The sequence below is a fragment of the Cylas formicarius genome, unplaced genomic scaffold, assembly GCF_029955315.1.
Source record: "Cylas formicarius isolate icCylForm1 unplaced genomic scaffold, icCylForm1.1 PGA_scaffold_1__22_contigs__length_36826433, whole genome shotgun sequence".
NCBI lineage: Eukaryota > Metazoa > Arthropoda > Insecta > Coleoptera > Brentidae > Cylas > Cylas formicarius.
Window position 1 is genome coordinate 16,294,329 of NW_026844264.1, and position 27,555 is coordinate 16,321,883.

A 27,555-nucleotide genomic window follows, 5' to 3' on the forward strand; every position below is an offset into this window, starting at 1 on the left:
AACATAACAACGGAAGAAAATGCCGTTGACAACTTTTCGAACTTGGATGTAGAAGAAGGTAGTCCAAATGACCGGAAGAAGAAGTGGAAGCACCATGCAGTTCAAAAACGATAAATTCATATCGGGAAGCTCTAAATCATATTTCTATATTAAAAACATTTGCTCGAGATAATTTCACTACATTTCAACACTTGAAAAATTTAGAAAGTTATTACGAAAATTGCCTCCTTCAGCAAAATATGGTGAAATTTCGTCAGACAAGCATTTTAGACTTTTTTCAAAAACCTAAGGAATGTTGAAGTTAAAGTTAAAGATAAATAAAGATAATAAGTTGAAGATAAATACGTAACTGGTTAAAAAATGTTGCCAGTTTCTGTATCCTTTTCCTCTTATCATTACATTATACATTGTACGTATTTTATACTTGCACACTATCCTTTAAGCGGACACCTCCCATAAGCGGACAAAAGTTTTGGAACCGTGAGTGTCCGCTTACGGGAGCTTCCACTGTACCTAAGTTTTCTTGATTCAATCGTGGTATCATATGGCTATTAGACAATATAGTGGACCTACTACGGTAAAAATTGATGTGCTGTAGATAGCATTAATATTTTTGTAGAGAAATTAATGATTTTCCGCGTATACCTGTAAATTTCACTAACATGCGCTTTATGCCATTTTCTTTCCAAACAGCGATTTTCACAACATACTCGTTTTCCCAGAACATTATTAACGATCTTTCAGCTATCGTGTTGGTTGTTGAATGTGGCAAAACGAGATTTTAAATCTCGCGCATGCGCATGTGGAATAGGCCTTTTCAAAATTTCATAGTTGCTTCATCAGTTATCGGCATAGGCAGGGTCTCTATATCTCTAGTAGCACGCGGTATGTTTTGCGCTACGAAATATGCTAAACTACAAGCCAGTGCAAATTAGGTTTCGTCAATATTAAAACTCTCATTTTCTCCCAGAAATTGTCATTGACAGGAAAATTCACAATGAAATCAACATTTACCATTTAACCAATTGTCTGAATTTTAAGTAAAGTCAATTTAAATATGCATGGTGGCATAGAACGTAATAACAAAAGACGTGAAACTTTCTCAGGCAAAATAAGTTTTCCCATGAAGTTTGGCGTCAGCGCCTATCGTTTCACATGTCATTTTTGTGCTTTTGCGATGGAATTAAAAGTGGTTAAGAGTCTAAAATACGTTTATTATTTATCACATTGTAAATTTTTAAATAAAAATACTAGCTATCAAATACGAAAAATGTCTTTGTAAAAAAATATAATAATTGAGCTTATATTTACGTAAGTCTTGTTGATTATAAGTACAGGAATTTCAGTATTTATCCGTACATCTACACATATTGCCTGTCATATTATTGGTCACTATAAACAAAATATCATTTTAAATGCGGCTTCGTTGTCAATACATAAAAAAATTCAGTTCCCAAGAAAATTAGACATTTGCAAAGATAAAAATAAAACTATATTTGTAAAAATTATGTAATTGAAAAACCGCGTGTGGTACTTCACAGTAAATTTGCTTTGCCTCGAACAGAGTAAGTATCAAATTTAGTGAAAATTTAATGAATAAAGTTCTTTAATAACTTATACTTGGAGTATCCGGTATCTTCAATGTATTTTTATTTTTTGTATAGTGCAAAGTCAAACTAGAATATTCGGAACGCGCATTTTAAATAAAACGTATTTACAAAAAAAAGTAGGTAAGCAAAATGAGTATAAAATTTGAGTATTTAGGTATTTTAGGCAGTGTTGTTTTAAGTAATATTTTCCCACTAGCCTTGCTTCTACATCCTACTATTGCTTCCTTTCCATTGCATAGTATTTCTTTGCTGCATCTGTAGTGAATTCCGGCTGCCGTAAGTGTCCTCTTCGAACGCCTTGTTAACGTGCCCGTTCTCGAACACTTCTTTAGCAGGTATGCTGCTGGCGACGCTATTTCTTTGATTCCTGATCACGTTGTTGTTGGTAAATTCGTTTTTAGCTCCTAGGGTCTGCATATGCGACTTTCTTCTTTCAGCCATTACCGAGTTCACCCTGACTTCTAAAGCCTTCATTGTTTCTCGTCTCATCGTCATTCTCCTGCTGAGAACTGGAGTGCCCCCATTAGGATTGGCGTTTAGTTTAGCGAAACGTTTTTTGAAAGCGACGTCCAAAGTTCCAATCTGTCGTTTCTTTTGTGCTGCTCTTTCAATGTTGTGAATTGTTTTTCTGCGTCCAATCCTATCCGGTCCAGAACCAGAATCATTGTCGTAATCCCCATCGTCGATGCCCTGCAGTTTTTGTAACTGTTTGACTATTTCGACCGCTTGTTTGTCAAGAAGTGCGTTCGGGGACATATCTTCTTTCTGCAATATCACACGTGTGTTGCGAGTTATTTAAAACGTAAAACGACGTACCTTTTTGCTGCAGAAGTTGAGCTCCGTAGAGGCTAAAATATGTGCTAGGGTGCCGAATCTATGGAACAACATAGCCACAAATTGGATGACCAGAATCAGAGCGAAGAAGAATACAAATACCAATCCTATTGGTTCCAGTTGAAGATATTCCTTGGTGATATGTACCTAAGAAAAGAAACGCAACAATATTAACGAATAGAAACAACGATTTCGTAGATCGGGTGCTATCCTATCCTCGTGTAAGTGCTTTGAGGGATAGCAGAAAAAAATGTTGCAAAATGCTTCACAGAGGGCATGTTTCAACCGCTTTTGGTAATTTGACTTCTGGGAAGCGTTTTGTTTGATTTTTGTGAACCGTTAAAATGTGGAAAAATTAACACAGTAGGCATATTAGAAAAGAAGACCCGGTTAAAATATATTCCAGTTCAAGTGTAGACGATTTGTCGTATGTGTCTTTTGTCTGATAATGACGTATGAAATGAAATGTGTGTGATATTTTGAGGTGTCCGTATGTTGTTAATGACTTATGAGCATGAATTATGGGATGCGTAGTAGCTACGTGGATGCAACTTATTTAAAACAAATAAGAACTAGAAGTTCAGATTTTCACGAAATTATATATTATGACATGACAATTGTTTCGACAACACCGTGTCTTTATCAAATGTCTTTTAGTTCTTATTTATTTTGATAAATGGGTTTTCATCAAGTAAAAGCCACCTCAGTTCAATTTTTGAAAGAAGCCGAAATTGGATTCTTGGCTATTTGGTATTTTAAATTGCTTCTAAGTTGCCGAATATGTTCCCAAAATATTTGGTTTTTTAACAAATGTCTGCAAAATAAGGTTTTTCCCAAATACATAAAATTGAACGAAACAATCGTCATGTCATATATATAATTTCGTGAAAATCTGAACCTCAGTTCAATGCAATTTATTTCAGTAAGGCGACCGCATATATAGTTTTGCACTAATAGTTTACATCCAGACAGCTTGAAATGTTAGTAAAGTATAATTAGAATAAGTGTAGACCTATGTATAGTGCGATTAAACCATATTATTAGGTTAAACCTTCACAAGATGCAACCAGAACCGGAAATTCAACACAAAAGTAATGTGGATTAATCACAAATGACGTTTCTGGTGGAATTTGAAGTCTGTGACGTTTGCATCTATCACCCACATCGAATACTTCGCAAGTTCGGAAATCACAGAGGCGAGATTTCGACGTAGCAATTTGATCTAACGGGACTAAAAAATTTTTGGTCGCTGTTTGAATAACTGAGGCGATTCTTTGGCCCTTGCGCGGTGCCATTTGTACACGTAAGGGGGTGGCTCCACAGTCGACATATTTGAGATTTTTTAATTTTTCAAAAGAAAGTTTTAATCTTTCGAAGAAGGGACACGCGGATTACTTGACAACGGCCATGATTGTCGGTCATTTCTGTGATTTCGAATCCAGCCAGATGCAGACGCAAACAGTGAGGGTAAAATAATTAGGAGGAAGAAAAGTCCCCAGGCTCGAGAGACTATTAGTAATCCACAGTCCGAAGAGGAAGACACATTCACGTAGACCTTTAAATACCTCGGAGGTTTCCTCAATGTACGTTATATTAGTGCGCACTCCCAGAGGCCACTTAACGTGGATTTGATTCTTGTTAAGTTGTAACAAGAAGACGACTAATACGAAAAGAGCATTGAACATGAAGAAAGCGAATACCGACTTATTGCGGAGCTCTATTAGATCTCGAGCTATTCTTTCCTGTAAAATGGAAACATACGTTAAAACTACGTTCAACTGGGGCTCACTTGACACCTTGACGACAGCTGTAAATGCGCGCGAAGTTAGCGTCAATATGTCGCAGCAAGCCCGTGTAGTTACCTCTTGTGTGCTCTCTTCGTAGGTTATGTTCGTCTTGACACCGAACGGCCATTTTATGTGAAGGTAGTCCTTTTTCAGTGTCAGCAAAAATACGATAAGGACAAACAGCGCGTTCAACATAAAGAACGCGAACACTGATTGGTCGCGTAATTCCTTCAAATCTGCCGCTATACGTGCCTATAAATTTGTCAAATCGTTTGTAAAATAACCGTTTAATATTTCAGATATGGGTACAGGGTGTTTCAAATTCGAGGTGCGGTAACTTAGAGGACAGAGTCGGTCAAATTAAGGCAAGCTTTTCATTATAGCGCCTTTATGCTGCAATATCATCATCATTTTTTTGTCTGAATTAACCGACGCGAAAATTCGCATTTAAATACGATATTTCGTTCGTCTAAAGTGGAGCGGCACGGTGGCCCACCGTCTTTCATAAAATAACAGCACGTTAATAGTATATTGTGCAACAAGTTTAATACTCGACACTTTAGTCACGAGTTTGATTTGGCACAAGCGGGGCGGGTGTTTAATAAACAAGTGAGTTTTTGTCTACAGTCGAAATATTATTCGTGAGTAAAGTGCTGGAAATATAGTGGCTGACGAATTATACACATCAGTGTATAATTAGGTACATTATTTTAGTGCAGAAAACAATATTTCTTGAAAAACCTTAATTCATTGGATTGTACTGCTCCAAACAAGCATAATCGCACCAGCCACTTAATCTGTGTCTGTACCTCGAAAGTTAATTACGTCCCTGCACTCGTCGTTTAACCTTAGATATGGTCTGTTCATAGATATAAGAAAGTGACCAATTGCATTTGAATGGGATTATCCAAGGGTGGTCAATAACATACAATGCAACAAGATTATTACCTAATGTTTCGGAATTTAAATTCAGGGAAAATTGTGGTCCGTAATAGAAAATAATTTTATACCTACCTGTGTTTAATATTCTTTGGTTTGGTATACTACTTAGTTTAAGTTTATTAATAATCATTCTTATTTCATGTGTACTACAGCGTGTGTTGAATCGTGTGCGAACTATGCAAAATATGTGAGAGTCTAGTGTATCTCAGGAGATACTCCCGTCCAAATGTAGAAAACACTATTCTATTGAGACTAAGGAAGTTATAAACAATGTTTATGTGACTCTCATTGAACGTGGTGCCAGCAAGCAAGCATCTTTAGAAGAAACGGCCACATTGACGAAAATTCCAAATCAACTGTATGGAAAATTGTGCGATGCTGACATTTTCTCGAGTGTAGGTGAAAGTGATCAAGATATAATACTGCTTAAAATTTACCAGTTATACGAGAAACAAAGCGTGCCTACATTAGATATCTTAATTAGGAGGCTTGAAAAAGATGAAACCGGTGTTAAATATGGCTGAACTACCTTATGGAAGTGTATTCAACACATGGGTTTTAGATTTAAAAAAAACTGACAAAAGGCAAGTTTTAATGCAATCTTTTAGAATTCGGAAATGGCGACTGGAATATCTAGAAAAAATTAAGATTTACAAAGAACAAAAAAGGCCAATTATTTACTTGCATGAAACCTGGTTCGATACCCCGGAAAAGTGTTGGAATGACTCAACTGATAAGCGTAAAACAAACGCGCCATCAAAAAGAGGTAAAAGAATAACTATTTTGCATGCTGGCTCTAAAGATGGTTGGATTCCAAATGGACTTTCCCTGTCTGCGAAAAATATTAAAGATTCTTCTCTGTATTACCATTACCATTACCATAATAATTAGAACAGGCGATGATAGCGATAGTGATACTGATATATTATATGAATAATTTTAAGTAATTTAAGTAGGTAATAAAAATAATTTGTAATTTTATTTTAGATTTAAACATAAATACATACATAAATAAGTAAATATTGTTTAGTATCTTTCCTAACAAAACCCCAAATAATTAAATTCTAAGCAAAGTACGGACCTGTTCGGCCATATTTCATTCTTACAGCTTGCCCGGCTCTTTCCTTAATTCGTATCAGTTAGTCACTTTCTTATATATATGAACAGACTTTACCCGACGAACTAAAAAGAAATAGCCAGCAGCGAAGCGATGGTGGTATTAGAATACTGGTTGTCGATCCCCAGTCTGACTCCGAACTCCTATTTTTCTTTTCTTGTTTGTTTGTTTTAAATTAATATAGGAAAAAAGAATGTTTAGTTTTGGTAAAGTTTTCCGATTTATTTGGAAATAAGCCTCACCAACGAACCTCGCAACGTTATATGCCTAGTTAAAATTTAAGAACTAGGTTGACGACCATAATTTTTTAAAATACTTCAACTAAACTGAATAAAATATAGAAATAATTTTTTTTTCGGTAATGACTGCAAATGCTAAATTTTGAGCTGTGTGCTATAATTTAACCGACAGTGTTTTGGTAGCCGTTTTCAAGATACTAATAAAGAATTTTCAACACCTCATATTTAAGGTGTTTTGTTTGTGCGTTGCATTTTGTATTGCAGTCAATGTGAGGAACATGAATTCTATAATATGCAATTTGCGAAAAAGGTAATAAATTACCTGCTTATTACACGTAAGTGAAAAATAACTGCTCCAAAAAGAAATGAAAACCCTTGTGATCTAGCTCCAAATCAGTTGAAGCGAAAACTGAACAAATTAAATTAAGCCGGTTTTGATTACCTTCTCTTCTTTATTTTCGTCCAGTGGAAATAGATACTTCGCCAGCAGATCCTTCCAGAACTGCATTTCGTTACTGCTCAAGAACTCCACCTCCCCTTTGCCTACGTCCGGGTCCTCTATCCAATACGGATTAACAAGGTCATCCCTCTTGTTCTGCGGCACCAAAGATGTGCTTTCCGAATCTGATTCCGAGGTAGCGTCTTCTGTTGCCTCTTCGGTGACGGCCCCCAGGTGGTGGTGATCACCGCCGTGTCTAGAAGAAGCCGACATGCTCCGTTTTCTCGACGCGTGACCCGCCGGATCGATGAATCTGAAAAGTTTATCCGCATTTAGACATCCAAGCGAATAAAATTGGTAGACTCACTTCTCAATGTGATCCAAACGTTTTCCCAGCATATCCAATGAATCTCCGATCTGTATTAGTTGCGCTTTTTCGTCGCCAGCTTTCTGATGAGTACACAGCATACACTTAAACAATCCAGCTAGTGAAATCTCGATGCTACCCTCGTCATCCTCGCTTGTACCCCCGCTTTGCAGGAATCCTAACAACGATTTTTGCTTGGCCTTCTTCTTCGCTTCCTCTGCTTGCTTTTTCTCTTCTTCTAGTTCCTAATTTGATATGATTACATGAGTATTACTATTATACTGTATTAGTACTACGTACCTTCTTGGTTTTTTTGACGGCAACTTCACGGGTACCCCATGAAACGTTGTTCAAATTTATAATCGAATACAAAATCAACAATAGGTACATAGAGGGTATGGATAAGAGGTAGATCAATCCGGGCACTATGCACCAGAACTCCTGAGGATGTAGGCACGCTGCTATCCAAAACGAACCAGTCATGGCGATCAGGAATATCGCCGAAGGAGACCCTACGCCGTCTTCGCGTAACTGCAAGGCTGTACCCACTATGACAGCCATCATAATTAATGCGTAACCGGTAGATAATATTTGAGCTACAATTAGTTGTATATTCGATTTGCACGTGAAGCACACCAACATGAAGAACAAGATCGGATAGATGTTGTAGTAAAAACTTGTCCAGTTGTCGATTTGGAAAGCCGCCACGAATGCACCCACTAACATAAGGAATATGGTGCCGGGTCCCAGAATAGTACCACCCATGAGAAGTATTTGGTATCCGATGTACGGCATAGAGATGTTGTCGTTGACTTGTATCGTTCTTTTAGAGTCCATCAGAAGGTCCATGATATTAGCAATAGTCGATGGTACCTATAAAGTGATACGTTGTCATGGTGCAACTAGGGAGTAGGGAGACATCGTACCCAACGACGACGCTGGTTGTAAAACTCGTTAAATCCTTCCGGTGCGTGAGTGTAGGCATCAGACGCTGCCGAATATTCCACACGATAACCCCTCTGGAGGAGCAATGTGCACAGCCAACGGTCTTCGCCCTGATCGTACTGTACGTAGTGCCTAGCTTCAGCGGAACTGAAAAATCCACATGGAAACAACATCTCCGATTTTGTTTTTGTATCGCTTACCAAGTGGTGTACTTCTTCATTACATTGTCATCCATAAGGGCCTTGCCTCTAAAAAGAGAGAAGCACCCGGGACTACAAAGTACGCAGCCGATGACGTGTTCTGTTGCCTTTTGTAGCCAGTGACCGATCGCGTATTCAAAAAGTTGGTACCAGACCATCGGACCCGAACCCACTGGATGGATACGACCACAGGCGGCTCCTAGAAATGAAATCATAAATTGGAATAGTAATTTTCAAATCTCAATATAGAACCTTTCAAATACATGCATATAAATATCCGATATGGACTTACCTAAATTTTTATTCTTTTTCATCAAATCGATAAGCAAGAGCACAGCCGAAGGTTGAAAGTCGATATCCCCATCTAAAGTCAAAAGGTATGTATTTTCCGCGATGCACTCTTTTCTGTCTACTGATATGGGCAATTCCATTAGTCTGTGGCCCAAAAGGTAGTACATGTACATCACTTGCGACCACCGCTTCCTGTGCCTGATTTTCATCTTATCTTTCAAATGGGCAATCATCTTAGTTTTCCCTGGTAGTTGCCAAATCAGTCTTCCTCCATACGGAGTGGGTATTTTCTTAGGAGGTCGGACGCGGATACGGGTGTGATGCACGTCAGAAGCCGCTTCGTCGATGGTGGCTACTAGCAGCTTGACGAATCTGTTTACCTGCGTATCGTCGTCGTTATGGTCGGCGATTTCAAACGCGTCGTCGAAGAATATATGAGCTGAAACAATTTACGCTTCACTATTTAGTTAAAGCCAATTTACCAGGTTATTACTTTCGAATTCATAGTAATCCGGATCCACAACTCTCAGATATTTCTGTGCTACTCTCCTGGCTGACTGATCCTCGTCCAATCTCAAAATCGACTTCAAGAACTCCATCATCTCCTCTTTGGTTTCATGCCACATCGTAGCGCACGCATAAATCCTCGTAATCTGATCGGAGCTCTTAACCGTCTTTGGAGAAGAACCATCAGTATGGTTCGAAATGGTTTCGTAATATTCGTCAGCCTTTTCCTTTTGTATTTCATCCAGATCTTCGGTTTTGACGTCAGCCTCGTCGTCTCTTCTCCTGTTCATTCCCATACTTTGATCAATCAGGAGTCCTTCGTACATGGGCGTGACGTATAGCTTCTCAGTTCTCGCTAAACGTTCGCACTTCGGCGTCCAAATGTGAAGAGTAATCCAGGTCTGAGACAGCAGCCACAGTAGCCATATCCAAGCGTGTTGGTGAGAGATGAAATCGTTCAAGAAAGTCACTGGAGGACTTTCGAAAAATAGGTAGTCTGGTATGGTCTCGTGGAAGAAGCACGGATCCTCGTTCCTTAATCCGCAAGCGGCTATTAAAAGAGACACGCACACGGGAATGGTGAGATTAACAGGGAAGGCGTACGAAAATCCCTGGATCATGATTTTGCATGCGAACTTTCCGAAAATATAGGCCAAGTAAGACGCGAATACATTGATGAGTAATACGTAGATAGGGGCCATGTCGTTTGACATCACTACAGTGTCGTCTCCTGTGGGTATGATTTCCGATATGTCTGGAAGCACTGTACCACCCAGCACTGGTTTGATCTGCAAGTATGAATCAGTTCTGAAATATTAAAGCAAAGATATAGGTTGTGGCGACTTACCTCTAAGACCGATATTGGATGAGAGTTGAATCCATGTGAGAATTCCGTGAAGAAAAATGCTATCTCGCCTTCTTTAATGAGTGTAAGGAAGAGTATCGTTATAAAGAAACATAAAATCTTCCAAATTGAAACGAACATGTATGTAAAATAGCGGGTCTGATCAAAAGATTCTCTCATCTTTCCGAGGCGTTTTATGAAAGGTATTGGTGAATACTTTGATATGTAATTCTCCCACCACCCAAGCGACACCAGAAATATCGTGACTGGGATGAGAAACAAATCGGGTTTTTTCTCTACCAAGGGCCATACAACGAATCCCGTAGCCTGACACGATATTGCTATCAGATCCATGATGACCTTGATGAACCTTTGGGATTCTTTATTGTTCCTAGATAACAGACCTAAAACCGTAAAAAAATACATTGAGGAACAATTAAGAAGCTTAAGCCTGCGAACCTAGAATTCCTGGGACGAAACATAAACAGTTAGTAAGCATGGCTCCTTTAACAACATCGATGTCAGGCAGAACGTAGAAAACCAATATACCTAAGCCGATGGTATGGGCAGTTTCCGGGATTAGTACCATTAGGAAATGCGCGAAAGACGGTCGTTTGGATGACTTGAAGTAACACATCCTGGTGGATCTGAAGAGCGATCCTAATTGGGGTATGCAGAATGCAAAAAATATACACCACATCCACGCAACTCTTTCCACGGTTGGTAACTTGACTAAAAATTGTTTTTCTCTACCTGAAAAGTGAAAACATAAAACAATAAGTTTGGAGCAATGAAATGCCGAGCGACGCTCACCTAAATCCCTATTGCAATAAGATATGACCTTGTCAGGTTTGAGTTGCGAGGTCATAAACAATAGAGTTCCTTTGGATATAACCCCAGATGCTAATACTATAACGAAGGTAACTAGATAAGCTATAACTTTAATTATTTTGACACTAATTTCGAGGCATTTTTGGTTCGCCATCGAACCCGATTCCTCCTTGATGGGAGGGTCCCTGAAGACGTCCCAGCCATTGGTTTCGGGCGTTGTTCTTGTGCTGGAATGATAAAAAAAGCACGGTGACTCTTTGTCTTCGACACGAACGTAGTTCCGGAAGAGCGATTCGGCAACGTACAGACAATGGGCCTAAATGCCAAGGAGAGCTTGGTTTTTAGTTCGCTTTAAAAACTGATATTAACGTAACGCGGCACCAAGTATACGGGAGAAGAGATGGATTGATCGATATGGACCGGATTGAGCCTTGACGTTTTCAAATTGATAATTATATGCCGAGCGAAAGAAAATTGCCGTATTAAGTACTTGAAGATATGCCCAGATTATATGGAATTAAAATCCGATTTAATAAAAAGTAATCCTTGATACAGGTGTTCCAGCAAAAGTTAGTTTTTGCTGATGTTTTGTTGTGTTTGTGCAGCAATTATTATTATTTAATTTATTTGGTTGTTTAAATTTTATGTTTCCGATTAATATATTATTTAATTTTCATTTATTAAATTGAAGGAATACGTCTATTCTCAAAGATAAATACTATTACTATGTACAACGAGATCCTCTTAATCAATTTCCGCAGACAAAATAGACAGACTACTTTAGTACGAAAAAAGGGGATTCTCAGAAAATGACATCTCAACGTTGCAAAAATTAGTCTTTGTAGACAAAACTTAGATATTTGATTTAAATCATTTGTGACTTTTAGATTGGACGCACTTAAGAAGGGTACATCTGACTATAAAAGTATATCCAACAAGTTTGATGAACGACACTTTAGTCACGAGTTTGTTTTGACACGGAGCGCAAAGGAGAAATGTTATATAAATTTTGTGGAAAAAATTATCAAAATGTTGGCATATAATGCTTTTTAGACGACCATTAATTTTTTGTTATATTTTTGCAAAAGAACACATTCGTCAAAATATTACGTAAGAACTGGCCCGCGACGGTGCGACGTCTTAGAGTCAGACTTGCCGTACTCTTGATCCATTGATAATCGGATATTTTAAAATAGGGAGTCGAGAATTATCCCACAAAAATAGTAATAAATATTAAACTAATACGAAAGTAAATCAAAAAATAAATTTTTTGAACTTTATTCATTTTTGCCTGACATAGCACTCTCTCTAATACTAATTGGATTTGATTGTTGCAGTAAATTGCCATGAAGAGAAATTTTTTGATAAATCATAAAATCAATTATATGAAATGAAGACGACGTGATATTTGTAGCCGAAAGGTTATGCCAGTGCGGCCCTGCTTGGTATCTGAAAATATCGCAGCAGGCCGAGAAAGTTTGCCGTTCACTTTTGTTGAAACTGGATCTATAGGCGGCCTTGCCACGAATTTTTTTCCGCTTTATTGTTATTAACAAATATACTTCACGTTGCGTCGGCGTTTTGTTAATAAGGGAGTGTCGTATACAGTCGCATTTTAATGGTTAGTGTCACAAAGGTTGATTACTTTTCCTGTGAAGTTGCGCAATTAAAAAAAAATGGAGATAATTCATCAGGAAGACTGGAATATATCATTATTTGATCACATCCTCTGATTTCGTCCAACTTAAAATAAACCGGAAATCGTAACTAAAGCAGTATAAATTTGACAAAATAAATAAGAACTAAAAGTTCAGATTTTCACGAAATTATATATTATGACATGACAATTGTTTCGACAACACCGTGTCTTTATCAAATTTGATTGACATTGACATTTGATAAAGACACGGTGTTGTCGAAACAATTGTCATGTTAAAATATGTAATTTCGTGAAAATCTGGACTTTTAGTTCTTGTTTATTTTGATAAATGGATTTTCATCAAGTAAAAGCCACCTCAGTTCAATTTTTGAAAGAAGCTGAAATTGGTTTCTTGGCTATTTGGTATTTTAAATTGCTTCTACGTTGCCGAATATGTTCCCAAAACATTTGGTTTTTTAACAAATGTCTGCAAAATAAGGTTTTTCCCAAATACATAAAGTTAAAAACCAACAACAGAAGTCCCGCTGCAAGGAAAGCCCAAATCCAAGGCCAGACGAAATGGATGAAGGAAGAACGAAGACACGAGTATAGAAAACGGGATTCAAACAACATTTATGTAAAGGTAATACATTCTGAATTGTCTCATAATCGCATAGAATTTGACACATTTAATTATAAAGTTCGAACAGACATTTCATCTATCATTCATAAAAAGTTTATTAGACAAAAACTAAAGTTAGACAAATTAATTTCTAATTCAAAAATAGCTGAAAGCAAGCCAGTTATTACAAAGCATACCGACCATCAATTTTACAATAGGTTCATAAACTTAACAGATACAACATATTCCAAAAATGAAGTGGAATTTCTGGAAAAATGTTTCAACTTTAACTTACAACACTCTTACATTAATAGATAAAGACACGGTGTTGTCGAAACAATTGTCATGTCATAATGTATAATTTCGTGAAAAGCTGAACTTTTAGTTCTTATTTATTTTGATAAATGGATTTTCATCAAGTAAAAGCCACCTCAGTTCAAGTATAAATTTGGGTGAATCGTTGCAAAGTAAAACATATTTCCTCGTTCTGTATTTTGAACGGCGGATCTTACCTAACTACGGAATATAAAAATTAACGTAACATTCAATTTTCGCTTTCTTGGAAGGCAAAAAGTTATAAAAAAATATTTCAACGCGTGTCAAACTTATGTAATCGTGCGCTCCAATAGTTTTCGTTACACAAACTTTTTCAACTACCGTAAATACGTGTATTTGTTGGTTCTAGGTATAACTATTTTATGTATTTTGTTTGGGTCCCGCCTTAATCGGAAACGAAGGTATCGTATCAGTTAGTCACTTTCTTATATCTATGAACAGACTTTAACTTTCCATTTTCAAATGTCTCGCCTCATATATTTTGAATTCAGCAATTTTTTGCTTTTTTCGATTTTTTTGTTGTAATCTGTTAGTTGTTTGTAACACTTATCTAGTTCAAAATAAATAAAAACTAAAAGTTCAGATTTTCACGAAATTATATATTTTGACATGACAATTGTTTCGACAACACCGTGTCTTTATCAAATGTAAGATTTACAAGCTATCTACTACTATATATACCGAAAAATGACCATAAAACCTTAATTAATGTTGTTGCGAGAATTTAAGTTCAATAAAGGAGAGGTATTTAAATCTAATTGATCGTTAAGCAATACATTTGAATATCTCATTTTGTTAATCTCCATAGCTTCCAATAAATTTAATTTTCTACTTTTTGTGTCTGTATGTTCATGTGTGTTCACACACGGATACGGACACGGATGGAAAATTACAACAAAGAACTTAATATCATTAAACAAATTGCACTGAACAACGGCTACAATCCGTCCATTATAGATAAAATTATAAATAAAAACCAAAACAGACAACAGTAAACTCTATTTATCCGAAACCTAATACAGAACACGAACAATTTAAAACAATTACATACATAGGAGAACCTAGTGAAAAAGTTTCAAAACATTTGTCAAAATGTGGTTTAAAAATAGCTTTTAGAACTAACAACACAATAGGAAAATATTTAAACAATAATAAATCGAAATGTACAAAATCCCAAAAATCAGGTGTTTACAGGTTGAAATGTGGATCTTGTCCTAAAATTTATATTGGACAAACAGGTAGATCTTTCAAGAAACGAATTAACGAACATATAAGAGCGTTTAAAAACAATAGTCTACATTCTAATTATGCTACACACTTAAACACAGAAAAACACATTTTTGACAACAATTTTGATATATTACGTACAGCCACAAAAAGTAGAAAATTAAATTTATTGGAAGCCATGGAGATTAACAAAATGAGACATTCAAATGTATTGCTCTCCTTTATTGAACTTAAATTCTCGCAACAACATTAATTAAGGTTTTATGGTCATTTTTCGGTATATATAGTAGCAGGTAGTTTGTAAATATTACATTTGATAAAGACACGGTGTTGTCGAAACAATTGTCATGTCAAAATATATAATTTCATGAAAATCTTAACTTTTAGTTTTTATTTATTTTGATAAATAGATTTTCATCAAGTAAAAGCCAGTTCAATACTTATCTAGTTATATATTGAGTATTAAAAATGATTTCAGCAGGTTTATAATCAGAAGGGGGCGTATTAAAAAAAAAACAGATAAATGCCATTTTATATTAAAGTTACTATAAAGAAGGTCATCAACGGTTTTAGTGTGAGTCCAATAATGACCACAAAGGAAAAATAATTTGTAAAAATTCAAATCTTCATTATTTTCCCAATATTATGAAATGTAAAACCTAAACAACAACATTTTTTTTAATGGTACTATTTTTCAAATGTTTAAGGGGAAATATAATATAGTAAGTAGTAGTTACACTTACATTACCAGATATGCTAAACGAATTTCGAATTTTGTGCCAAAGCTTTCAACAAAAAAGAGTTTTTAACGAAGGATGTTTTAAAACAATTAAACAAAAAATACACCACCTGGATCCAGAAATTGAAAGAAATTGAAAATCTAAAAATCCACCCCCTAATTATTGTCAAGTTTTGAATGTGGTAAATGTATTTTGTTACAAATAGGAATATTTTTTCATATATGCCATAATGAAATGTAACCTTAAACTTAGTAATATTTCAAATGCAACACCGCACGAATGAAATGAAAAATCTGGAATACTGGGTAGCTCATCGTTACTGCGGGATCCTTTCCCAAAGTTGAGTATATGAACGTGTTTGTGTATGAAGTATTGTTAAGCTCTGTATTATTCGCGAAACACATACGATATGCGGCTGGCTTTAGATTACTAAAAGGTATCGTCAACACAGTTCAATAATTTCTCTGTAGTTTACATAGACTTACAGGGCAGTAGTTCTGTTATATAGTCGCAGATTGAAAAATACAGATCAGGTGATCTGGATGGTCACTTTAACAAAAAAAAATCAACAGCACATCTTAAAATTTGTCAAAATTAAAGCCAATTAGAAACAACGCTGGGGTTTGACTGACTTTTGATAGAAACCCGTTGAAAATAGGTACAGGGGAAGATCTATATAAATCAATGATCGATATCAAATAGCAAAAAATAATCAAATTCTGTTTGAAATAGTGAAGTTGGGTGCTCTGAAATAGTTATGAGATTTTCATTGATACAAATAACTTTTTATTCAAAATCTGTAATTTGTATTGAATCATACAGCCACATAATAGTCACAAGGAAAAGTCATTTGGTTTCAGAAAGCTTCATAAAATATTCTGCGGGATATTTGTTACTTTATACCGTATATAAGTAACCACCATGAGCCAAATGGAGTATACCTAAAAGCGAATACAAATTTAATCGAAACGCTGTCAAAATCTCGAAGTGTCTTGAGAGTGCGACGACACCAAAAAGGCAAACAAACGTCCTTCACAGAAACGCTACGGCTCCGAAATCCGCCTTCGTGGACAGGGTGTTGCCCCAAAGCTCTTTCCCGTTCCTTTATTCGCCGAAGGCCGTACGCGGTGCCTCAAAGGTCAGCGTTCTTGAGCCGTTCGCCAAGTCACAATGTGCAGTCATTGTAATAAAAGTAAATATCCGCGATATATCGCGCGCCCACACTTATTTATTTGCATTTTTTTTTCGCCATACGCGAGCGTACATTGTGCATGGAAACTGGTTGAATTATGCCGCTCTCGAGAGTCGATACCCAAGCCCCCTAGCACAAGAATTGAGTATTTTTTAAGTCTCTCCGTGTTTCTTTTGTCGCGTTTATCGGCTCGTTATCGTACGTTCCAAGTCAAAACTAGTCGGAGGTTTTTTTTTTTCGGGTACTTGCAGGGTTATTCGTTATACTGGGTGATTCAGTTACAGCGCCCTGTTAAAAGTTTGGAGAAGAAATATAGAGAACTTTTTTGGACAAGTGTCGGAAAATAATTTAGAATTATATAAAATTTAATATCTACGTGATGCAAAATTTTTCTCTGCAGTATTTCTACAGGTTAAAATGGCAATAAGTGAATATAAATAATATATATTACTTTATTAAGTTAAAAACAGGCTAGAAAAAATACTTGACTTGGAAAAAGTATTGGTGTCGTCGCATCGTAGACAGAGAATACTAATAATTTGATGTTTTACTGAAATTTTATTATCTGCTTTTATTGTGGAAAGAAATAATTCTCTCTGGTGGCGTTTTCGCGTTTTCATCATTATCAATTTAATAAAAATAATTTTAATTTGTCTAACTCAACTACACTTCTGACTGTATACCTTAAAATAGTTGTTTCTACTCCCGTCTGTAAAATACCTAACTACACACCGATCTAGCATATGAGAAGCATCACTTTACCACGTCAGTTTCGTTTCCCACGAATCCGAGCCAAAAATGTATCCAAAAACTACAGAGAAAAATGTTATGCAATATATCAGACAATTTAAAAACTACGTGCTATAAGCTAAAATCTAGTGTACTAGTCGGTAAGTAAAGTGACATTTATAATTTAAGTTTCTCACAGAAATTTTTCAAATCGTTCTCATGAAGTTTGGTGGTTTTTACAGTTTTTATATTAATATCTTTCGACCAATTGTATCATTTTGAAATATCCATGTCTCATCAGTACAAACGAAACAAAATTGAAGATTAGGACCTGCTTTTTCTTGCTTATACGATGTTAAAAATTTAATTGTCTTAGAAGCTCTACCTTTAGATGATTTTTTTTATAATTATAGTCTTCTTCTTTAAATAAACTACTTAACGATTAACTGCAAAAGTTTAATAAACAACATAACGTTTTAAAATGGTGTTTATTCCGTTGTTTATATGACATATCCAATAATACATCTCTGTCTGTCTAACCTACACAGTTAAAAAGAGACAACAACAGTAGATCCGATCGGAACGATCAATGAATAGGTTTAATGGCAACTGTACAATGTGTTGTGAATTTGAATGGTACGAAATTTAGTAATCTGATAATCTGTTATTATTTGCAATTTGTTCAATTGTGATTTTTTCGTGCCGGTCGTAGAAAAAGTATAGTATGCAGCACGTTTGGTAAACTCTTTATCTCACTCGTTTACTATGCACTGGCTCCGCTTGTACCAAATAAACTCGTGAGTCAAATGCCGTTTACCGCACTTGTTGCCTAATGTACTATTAAAACGTAGATTATTCCGTGTTATTGCCGAAATGATCTATTACTCTACTTAAATATTTAAATTAATCCATACAAAATTGATGTTATCTAAAATCATTAAATCAATCTTACGTACAACAAAACTTAATAACAAACTTGATAGAAACTATTTGAGTTACCACTTTGATTTGGCACGAACATAGCGAATTCCCGAGAAAGCAGTGTACTATTTTTTTTCTATCACCATTAGTTTTTGGGTATATTTTTGCAAAACAGTACGAATACATCCACCAAGTGAAATGTGACGTGATTGTCAGAATTGACAAACGTCATAGTACCATCCTTACCATCCTTACCCGTGCCTAAAGTACCGGAAATGCCTGGAACTGGCTCTCAACCGTGTGTAATAAAGCTGACATCTTAAAATAACTCTTCTCTCGAGCTTGACTCGTACATAATTGGGTGTTTAAAGAAGGGAGTAGTGATATCCAGAATAATCTAACAGAATAAACTAACAAGAAGTTAAATTTTGGATTTTTTGCCAAAATAAATATAAATTTTAAATCTAACTGGTATGTTTTTAACAGTCATATTAAAAATAATAGATCGATTGCTATTACGGTCTTTAAATCATTATTATTTATAAATTAAGAGTTGGTATGTGAGTTACTGTTATAATGGTCGTCAAAGTTACGGAAAGTAAAAGTTCAAGGAATTTATTAAAAACTATATGAAGAAAATTATTGGTTCCACTTTCGAGTCTATTTCAAACATCTTCAAAAGTCTGTCAGTCAGTCCTTCCTTCAGTTAAGCTCTTAAAAAGCAAACAGAATGATGACCGACGCGGGGGGAATCCAGAACATTTGTAAATAGTTTATATCGTTTCGAAAAAAACTAGTTCGAATGAAATTTCAAAAAAATGCTGATTCCCTCGCAAACCACATAAAAACATCTGCTCTAAAACAGGTTAAGATAGTTGTTAGTTTTTGTTAGTATAGAAAGCGAATTTTGTATTATCACATTTTGCACACTTTCCCGTTGAATACTATTAAATTTTTAATTAGCCAATTTGTAATATTTTGAATATTATTTAACACTAAAAAATGTTTGAGGCTTTGCAACTTATTGTTTATTGTTGTAAAAGCCGGAAAACTGACATTTTTTGCCTCCTTCTGACTTGACACTTTAAACTTACCTGCCTCCGTAAATGTTTTCCGTAAGAGGTGAACTTTCGTCGTCTGAAAAGTTGTCACTGTATTCGTCATTTCGCAAGCCATTGGACGTCATTTCTGAAAATAAAGTAAAAAATCACCCGATGATATTAAGAGACCCTTCTAAATGTGATTTGTAAAAAATGGGCTCATTATTCAGTTTCACAATCTAGGTTTGACGTAACCATTTTATTTTATGAAAATTTTTGGTAAAATATGCACTTGAATGTATACATATAACCTTCTGATATCCAGTTGTTTATGCATGAAATTTTACATACTCAGTTTAGGCGGGGCTCGGTAACTAGATGTTTGTTTCCTTGAAAGGAAACGGTGGAGCTAAGAAACAGCCGCCGGTCACGTTGATTTTGCTCTTTGTTGTCGTAAAAACCATCGCGATACCTTTAATCGGTTTGGGTAGCTAAAAATACGCAGACTGTTTTTAACACGCGTCGCATTCTTAACTTTCTCCCTTGGTCAAACGTAATATTAATAAGCATTTCAAACTAATTAGAACAAATGTTCTCCGTTTACAATATGCTAAACAGAGATTTTGACCTTCGATAGTCATATATTTTTGTATTATGTTACGCTGTCTTGGTGGTCAGAATAAGTGGCTAATACGACGTCAATCTGCGAAGGCTAGTGATTAACATACAGTTTGACAGGCTTGCTGGAAAAGAATGTTTGACCTCCATATTATATTTCACGAAGAAACGAAATAAATAGCTTAATTTGTATTAATTGTATAATTTTAATTATTCAAAATGAGGCACGTACTTTTTTTTCAAATTTACCTTTATTGATAAAGTTTGTGTCCCCATTATGTCATTAAAAGTGAAAAACATTTTCGAAATGTTTTGTTGTTTTCAAAAAGGTGACACCTTGTACGTATTCATTTATCTCCGCGAAACTACATCGTATCAGCAGGCAGTAGTTTGTCGTATTCTCATTAAAAATTAATTGTCATTTGTGAAGACCAGGTGGTAATTGCGTTGCCAAAATTTGCGTTGGCTTAGTGTAGCGATTTTACAAAATTTTCCTAGCGATTTTGGTTAGATTTGTCAGTTATATCCATATTATTAATGTTCACTTTAAACAGTAAAATTTAATTTATGCATTTGACAGTACATTTTGTGGGATAGCTAACTGGAATAAAATCAGTAGTTATTATCTAACATGAAATGATCAATCCCCTTGAGGTGACCGTTGCAAGCCCCCAAATTTTCTGAACAGAAGTAAGAGCTTGTGATACTTCATTTGAAAGGACTTTTCATTAAAGACAAATCAAAACTACTATGAATATTTTTTTTTCAGGAATGAGCAGGAAAGCGATAAATATTAATGTTTATTGCAGAAATTAACAGTATCTTTGAACGCAGCTTAGGTCTTTTTGTTCGTCTGTATATTGGACTATATATTGAATGGCTCGATATTGGAATAATCTAAATTATACACCACAAACTTTTTTTTCTACTCCCGTCTGTAAAATACCTAATTACGCTGATCTAGCGTGCAGGAAGCATCACTTTACCACGTCAGTTTCGTTCCGGGATTTTACCGCACGGGTTTGGGAGCAATCGAATGATTTCGGAGATATTTTTCACTCCTTGAATTTGACGTTTTGACTAACGGTCGTAGAAAAAGTATAGTATTGCATACGTGTTGCATACTATACTTTTTCTACGACCGTTAGTTTTTGGGTAGATTTTTGCAAAACAACATGAATACATTCGCTGACATGACCGTCAAAATTGACAAACGTCAAAATTCAAGCCGTGCAGTAAAATCTTCGAAATCATCCGATTGCTCCCAAACCCGTACTTTGAAATCCCGGAAATTTCTGAAGGGGCTCGGATTCGTGGAAAAGGAAACTGACGTGGTAAAATGACTCTTTCCGCAGGGTATATCGTTGTATAACTTATTTTACAGAAGAGAGTAGAAAATATATTATTGGCTTGCTGAATTTTCACATGTACTTACTAACAGAAAGTCAGACTGGATTGTGTTGTCTAGAAACAATTGAAGTCAATATGTCTTCTTTTTTTTCAGAGTTTATCGAGAAACATTGCAGGATTTAACGAGGTCATATGTTAGTGGATGAACGCATCGACCCTGACGAAAAACTTAGACCGATTATAGCCTTCGATCAGTTAATATCAATATTATAATCTTCAGGAATTTGCATATTGAAACGGGATATGTGGCAATACGAAACAATTGTTTTATATCTTAGCATTGGCGAATAACAAACGTTTCGTAAAGTTGGCGATTTTATCCTGCCAGATATTTTCCGATATCTTTTTCAATCTGCCAGATGCTGCGGTGCGTTATGGATAATGCGTTTGTCGATACCGAATTTATCATGAAAGCGATTACCTACGTGTTGTAAACACAATGGCAGCTAATAATCCAAGCCCGGTTGTCTAAAAAGTTAATCAAACATCGTGTTTAAGAATAGCGGGAAATTGCAAAACGTTCGATAAGGATCTTTCGCCTTCGCATTAACATTTGGTTGCTGAAAATCTCGTTTCATTGGCGCCTCGTTACCGTGTCAGGTGTTCTAACCTAGATAACAGGGGTTCTACTCACTGTGTGAAGAAGGCAAGAGCTCAGTGCATACATAAAATGACATTACACCTCAGTAAACCAACCAACTATAAGCTAGCGTTTTGAATATCCTACCTAAAAATTCTGTAAAAAATGCAAAGGTGAGTTATAACTTAAAACTAAAATAAATAAAAATATAATAGGCGATACTTGAGGCTAATTTATTATTAAATGCAAATTGTGGGACGACGCTTTCTTTAGAAATGAAGAAATGAATTGCCACGAGCACATACTTGTGTGTGCTGTGTAAAATTAAAACAATAGATACAATGGATACAATGGAATCGAGGAAAATTCGACGATTTATTCGAAGTGGGCGTTCCTGACGTTTGTCCCACTTGATATAAAGGGCACGCAGTTAATTCTAAATATGGTGGTATGTTTTTGTTGGTTTAATTTCATGCTCTTGAAATAAAAAGTTCAACTCTTGCCATTTTTAATAACAACAGCTGTGGGGCTATCCATAGAAACAAATAACAGATCTGTTGAATTTTAGGAGTTTTCTCAAATGGACGAAAGACTACGACAACGGGTTTTGGATTGTATGTGTATGTGTTCATATAGGAGAGAAAAACATCTTCAATTGAGAAATATTTGATTAAGACTTTTAAAGTATGTGGGGGAATGTAAATAATGCCATTTTACACGAGAAAATACTTTATTGAGTCTAGGAAAAGGTGGTGAAGAATATAAAATATAAAAACAGCTCATCAACATGATAAACAGGGTTTAAAATCTAGAAAGGTTAAAAAGTTAAATAACCACGGAATTACAATAAACAATATGATTTTACCAGAGCAAAAAAATTTTATTGACTCATTTTAAGATTCAAGAATTTTTATTTAATAATAAGAATACAACAATTTTGATAATTTTTTAGAGCATCTTGTTTATGATATCAAAATATAAAGCGATTTCGATTTGCATGTCATTTTCAGCAAGTATACCAGTATATATAGCAAGACAATGCAGGATGACAATGGAAATTCGCATGGCAAAGATTGGCACAGATATCTTTTTTGCATGTTTCATATTGTAAATTAGATACTTTTCAAATGGAACATTTATTTTTTAATGGTTTGTCGGCAACATTGAAACAAGAAGAAAAATTTCCTTTTCCTATTTTCTGTATTGTGTACTGTATTTTTTTCCCTTTCAATAATAAAACAATAAAATTATAGCAATATATTTTAACTACGAAGAAAAAATCAAATTTCAATGTGGTTAAAAAATATTAGCGAGTGAAAAACATTAAGTAACTTTAAAGTTTAAAAATGTTCATTTAATAATTCCAATATAACAATTTTGATCATTTCTCTGGAGCTTCCGGTTTATGTTAAAAACAATGTTTAAAACTGAATTCTAATTTCCGGTAGCAATTACGGTCTTTTCAACAAACCGGGTGATACAACAAAAGGGTAGACAATTGAATGTGGATAAAAGACGTTGGAATAGTCTGTATTCTTATCTCATGTTTGTTACAAATTAGAGACTTTTTAAATTGGGTAATTATTTTTTTAAACTTTGAAAAAAAAATTTTTCAACATAATGTTTTAACCACAAAGATGCATTTTGCTAATTTGCGATCTAATTTTGTGAAAAACGTTTTACTACTGAAAGAAATCCTATTTCCAATATATTCAAATTCATTAACGGTGGCATAATTAATTTTTTTGGGATAAAGTTCGCAACGCAAGGAGATTTTAGCCACCATCTTAACCATACTAAATGACATTCGCGTGATGTGGACTAAATTCTTCGATCAGAGATATTTCCTGCCTAAAAATATAGCAGCGTATAACAGAAAAAGCCTTGATAAACGAGCAATTTAAGGAGCGGCCATAAAAAGACTTAGTCATTTGAAAAATATCCTTTCACTGTCGTTTTTTGTTATTCTCCATCCAGAGACTTCGATGTTAGGTCAGACGGGCAACGTTTATCCGTACGCTTTATGAGTCTGCAAGATTTATTTCTGCGAACGAGTCGCAGATTTCGAAAGATGGAGATTCCCGCACTTTACACTTAGTCACGTCCTTCGAAAGTGTTCGAGCAGCTATGATGGTACTCTTCTCGCCGCATTATTATAAAACGAAACAAAATGTTTCGACCGTTTAAATTGTTTGGTGGATTTCTTAAAGCAAATATTGGCTTATGTGTGTAACAGCTGCTAGGTATATACCACGACGGAGTTGACCCACTTTCACTCGCATTAATCGCTACTGACCGTTTATTGATGTCGACGTCTCTATTGCACACACCAAATTAAATCTAAAACCGTATACATTTTTGTATGACTGTTATTCTATCACTTAAATTTAATTAAAAGCTTAACACCAATTACATCCCTGTCTTGTCTAATTCTGTTAATTCAGAATCAAAATGGTTGGTTTTTCTGTGTATGCGTACAATAAGTTTTCATTTACCTGTCAAGTTTGACCAAGTAAAGTGATTATATCAATATTAATAAAATTCACTTCTTCATTTTTTTTTTTATATTATTTTATGATTAAGTAGTACCATTATAATTTTAGGCTTTCTGAAGTAGGTAAACTTAAAATAATTATAATGGTCTTTTCAAATCTCATTAGGCCTTTTGCATACTTAAAGGGGTTGTTATTACTATATGCGAATAATAAAGACACAGCCATTTTTTGATCCCTTAAACATGTTAGTATTTGCTGTCACGTCCTATTGCTAGCAAGATTATAAAAATGTTATTGAAATGGCAACATTTACTCCAAGACATTCTACCGATTCTCTACTAACAGTGAATAAACGAATTATTTTTTAAATGTATGCTATTGCATAAAACAAGATTACCCTAGTTTAACTGTGCAATGGATGAACAATATTCCCAATTACTGGGATTGGAAAGTCCGCCGTTTTCAAATTACTGCTGGAGAGAAAGACAGTATGTGTAATGATAATGTAATGTGCAATAAATTTCGCTAAATTTAAATTATTTCTACCTCAGCGTCTAGGAATTGTCTAGAAACCCGGAAAAAAATATTTTGCAATGTACTTATGGAAATGGCATAAATTATTGGTAGATCATCCTATACCTCTTTTGCATAGCCTTAAAAGATTTTACTAGTCATACTTCTTTGAATTTTTGTTTTTTCTACTTACAAAAGTACATAGAGCCATGTGGGGCAAGTGTGCGCAGGCTTATTATTTATAAAACCGTTGACAGTAGAGTAGGGGAATCAACTGCCTTCAGTAGTCACTACGACATTGGACAAAAGATTAGAGTCTTGTCTGGCAAAGTTACGTAGTTTTAGTAATATTGGTAAGTAAAAATTTTGGTTATTATTCTTACGATTTTTTCCAATTTAGAATTCAAATACTTTTATATTTATGTAGCGGTAATTAGTATTAATTATGTCCAATTATGCTCGTTTATATATCTAATTTTATCAGCTATACATCAAAACTTGGTAGAATGACGCAAAAATGTGTAATTTTAAACTAAATTTGTAAAGGCGATTAGGGTTAAGTGTACGCATACGGTTGTGGGGTAAGAGTACGCATATTTTAATGCGTACTTTTACCCCGATAGTGAGTTCATTGTGTATTGATACTCGTTGTTATTTGTTTCAGGTTATACTTATATATTTCTTAAAAAAAAACTACAATGCCTCGAAATTACAAGCGGAAGGCTCCACACAGGTCCGTTGTTACCCGTGATCAATTTGATGCTGCTAAGCGATTGATTGCCGAAGGTTTAAGTAAAAGAAAAGCAGCTGAACAGATTGGAATGAAAGAGAGTACTCTCAGGAAGCGATTAAAATCTGATTCAACTGCTCTAAAATTAGGAAGATTTACTTCAACTTTCACAAGTGAGCAAGAAAATGAAATATATAATTATTTAAAAAGATGTGATGATCTCTATTATGGTCTTAATATGACAACTCTAAGAACATTGATCTACGAGTATGCTGAAATAAATCATATTCCTCATCGGTTTAATCAAAAGTCGAAAATGGCTGGACGTGATTGGGTGTATGGATTTTTAAAAAGGCATCCTGACTTGAATTTACGACAACCCACGTCAACTAGCATAGCTAGAGCAAATAAAACTGAAAATTCTAAAAAAAAACAAAGAAGAATACTACTACCAAAGATAAGGCTGTTAATGTTAAGGCTAGTCAAGAAAATATTAATGATTTTAAGGAAAATGATGATTACTGTGCATTGTGTGGTGAAAAATACGTTGATCCACCTACAGAGGATTGGATAAAATGTAGCTTATGTCATAGCTGGTGGCATGAACGGTGCACTCATTATGAAACTGGTGCTTTCATATGTGATATATGTTCTAATAATTAAGATTTTATCATATTCGTTAAAAACGATCTCATTTGAATTTATCTCGATTCAAAACTGTTAACTACTCTAAGCCTTATTCTCGATAAAAATCAAGTTAAACAGTATTTGTCAAAAATTATATATTTAATATATAAATATAAAAAGTGAAGTAAAAAATGATAAGTATTGATAAAAAATAATATTTATAACATTAAATATGGTGTAACTATATGTAACAAATTATGGTTTAAATTATTACAAAAGCGCACACTTACCCGCAGTGCTGCGCACGTTTACCCCAATATTGGGGTAAGTGTGCGCATTCTGACTAACATTTATTTTATTTTATTTCTTTAATTACAATTAAGTAAATTGAATTTCATGTTACGTAATTGTTAAATCAATAAATCCTTTAAATAAATACTTTTATTTCAATTTATTTTGTACAATTATTACAATTTTATGACCATAGAAAAAAAAAATACGCATTCTTGCCCCACGTGACTCTAGGACTAATTTGAACGGAGGTGGCTTTTACTTGATGAAAATCCATTTATCAAATACACATTTGATAAAGACACGGTGTTGTCACGTGTCTAGTTCTTATTTATTTTGATTTTTTTTTACATAGAACTAAGCTATTTTCCTTTTTTTAGAGTGTGCGAATCCTTTTGTTTCTCTTTGTCTTCATTTCAACAGTTTTTTAAATAAAAATTTCAAAGTTTTGAGACTTATCTACACTTCTGTGTACAGGTTTGCATTCAAAATAGTTTTAATTCAATATTTTTACTTCAAACGACTTTGTTTTTCTCAAAAATTGTGTTTCAGCTGAATATATATTTTTTTATAGATAAGAAAAACACTTTAAAGCCAAAATTGCTCTAAGGTGTCCATGTCGACACCAAAAGGAATGCGCCAGGATCCGGCGTTCAGCAAAATTTATAGTGCGTGGTAAACTGTTACGCGAAACAATGCGTTCTGATTTTATCTTGTCCCAGTTATACCTACTTTATTTATATCTAGAATCGCTATGTATTATATAACAACTTGAGGAAAACTAGTTTCGCGGTTAAGTTGCCCATACTTAAACACGTTCCCCATAAAGAAAATACCGCGAGACGTCACGAATTTGTAATGCCTCACATTAAACTCCAATCATTCATCGATT

The 27,555-nt window shown here is 34.9% G+C and overlaps 1 protein-coding gene across 3 annotated transcripts in view; it reads right to left on the bottom strand.

Annotated features, from left to right (window-relative positions):
• Window positions 1-1,193: 1,193 nt before the first annotated feature.
• LOC132697450 (chitin synthase chs-2) overlaps window positions 1,194-27,555 on the bottom strand; it is a 31,762-nt gene continuing 5,400 nt past the window's right edge. Inside the window, exons 2-15 of one of the 3 annotated variants that reach the window (XM_060662981.1) lie at window positions 19,454-19,547; window positions 10,936-11,180; window positions 10,582-10,875; window positions 10,126-10,526; window positions 9,265-10,066; window positions 8,773-9,210; window positions 8,481-8,679; window positions 8,262-8,427; window positions 7,636-8,208; window positions 7,336-7,580; window positions 6,972-7,281; window positions 4,010-4,186; window positions 2,427-2,591; window positions 1,194-2,375 (exon numbers count right to left, since the gene is read on the bottom strand). In XM_060662981.1, coding sequence (XP_060518964.1) covers window positions 1,815-2,375; window positions 2,427-2,591; window positions 4,010-4,186; window positions 6,972-7,281; window positions 7,336-7,580; window positions 7,636-8,208; window positions 8,262-8,427; window positions 8,481-8,679; window positions 8,773-9,210; window positions 9,265-10,066; window positions 10,126-10,526; window positions 10,582-10,875; window positions 10,936-11,180; window positions 19,454-19,545 — 4,668 coding nt within the window. In that variant the 5' untranslated portion in view covers window positions 19,546-19,547 and the 3' untranslated portion in view covers window positions 1,194-1,814. Of the gene's footprint in view, window positions 2,376-2,426; window positions 2,592-4,009; window positions 4,484-6,971; window positions 7,282-7,335; window positions 7,581-7,635; window positions 8,209-8,261; window positions 8,428-8,480; window positions 8,680-8,772; window positions 9,211-9,264; window positions 10,067-10,125; window positions 10,527-10,581; window positions 10,876-10,935; window positions 11,181-19,453; window positions 19,548-27,555 lie in introns of all 3 variants that reach the window. The other 2 variants (XM_060662979.1, XM_060662980.1) reach the window with 2 other exon arrangements.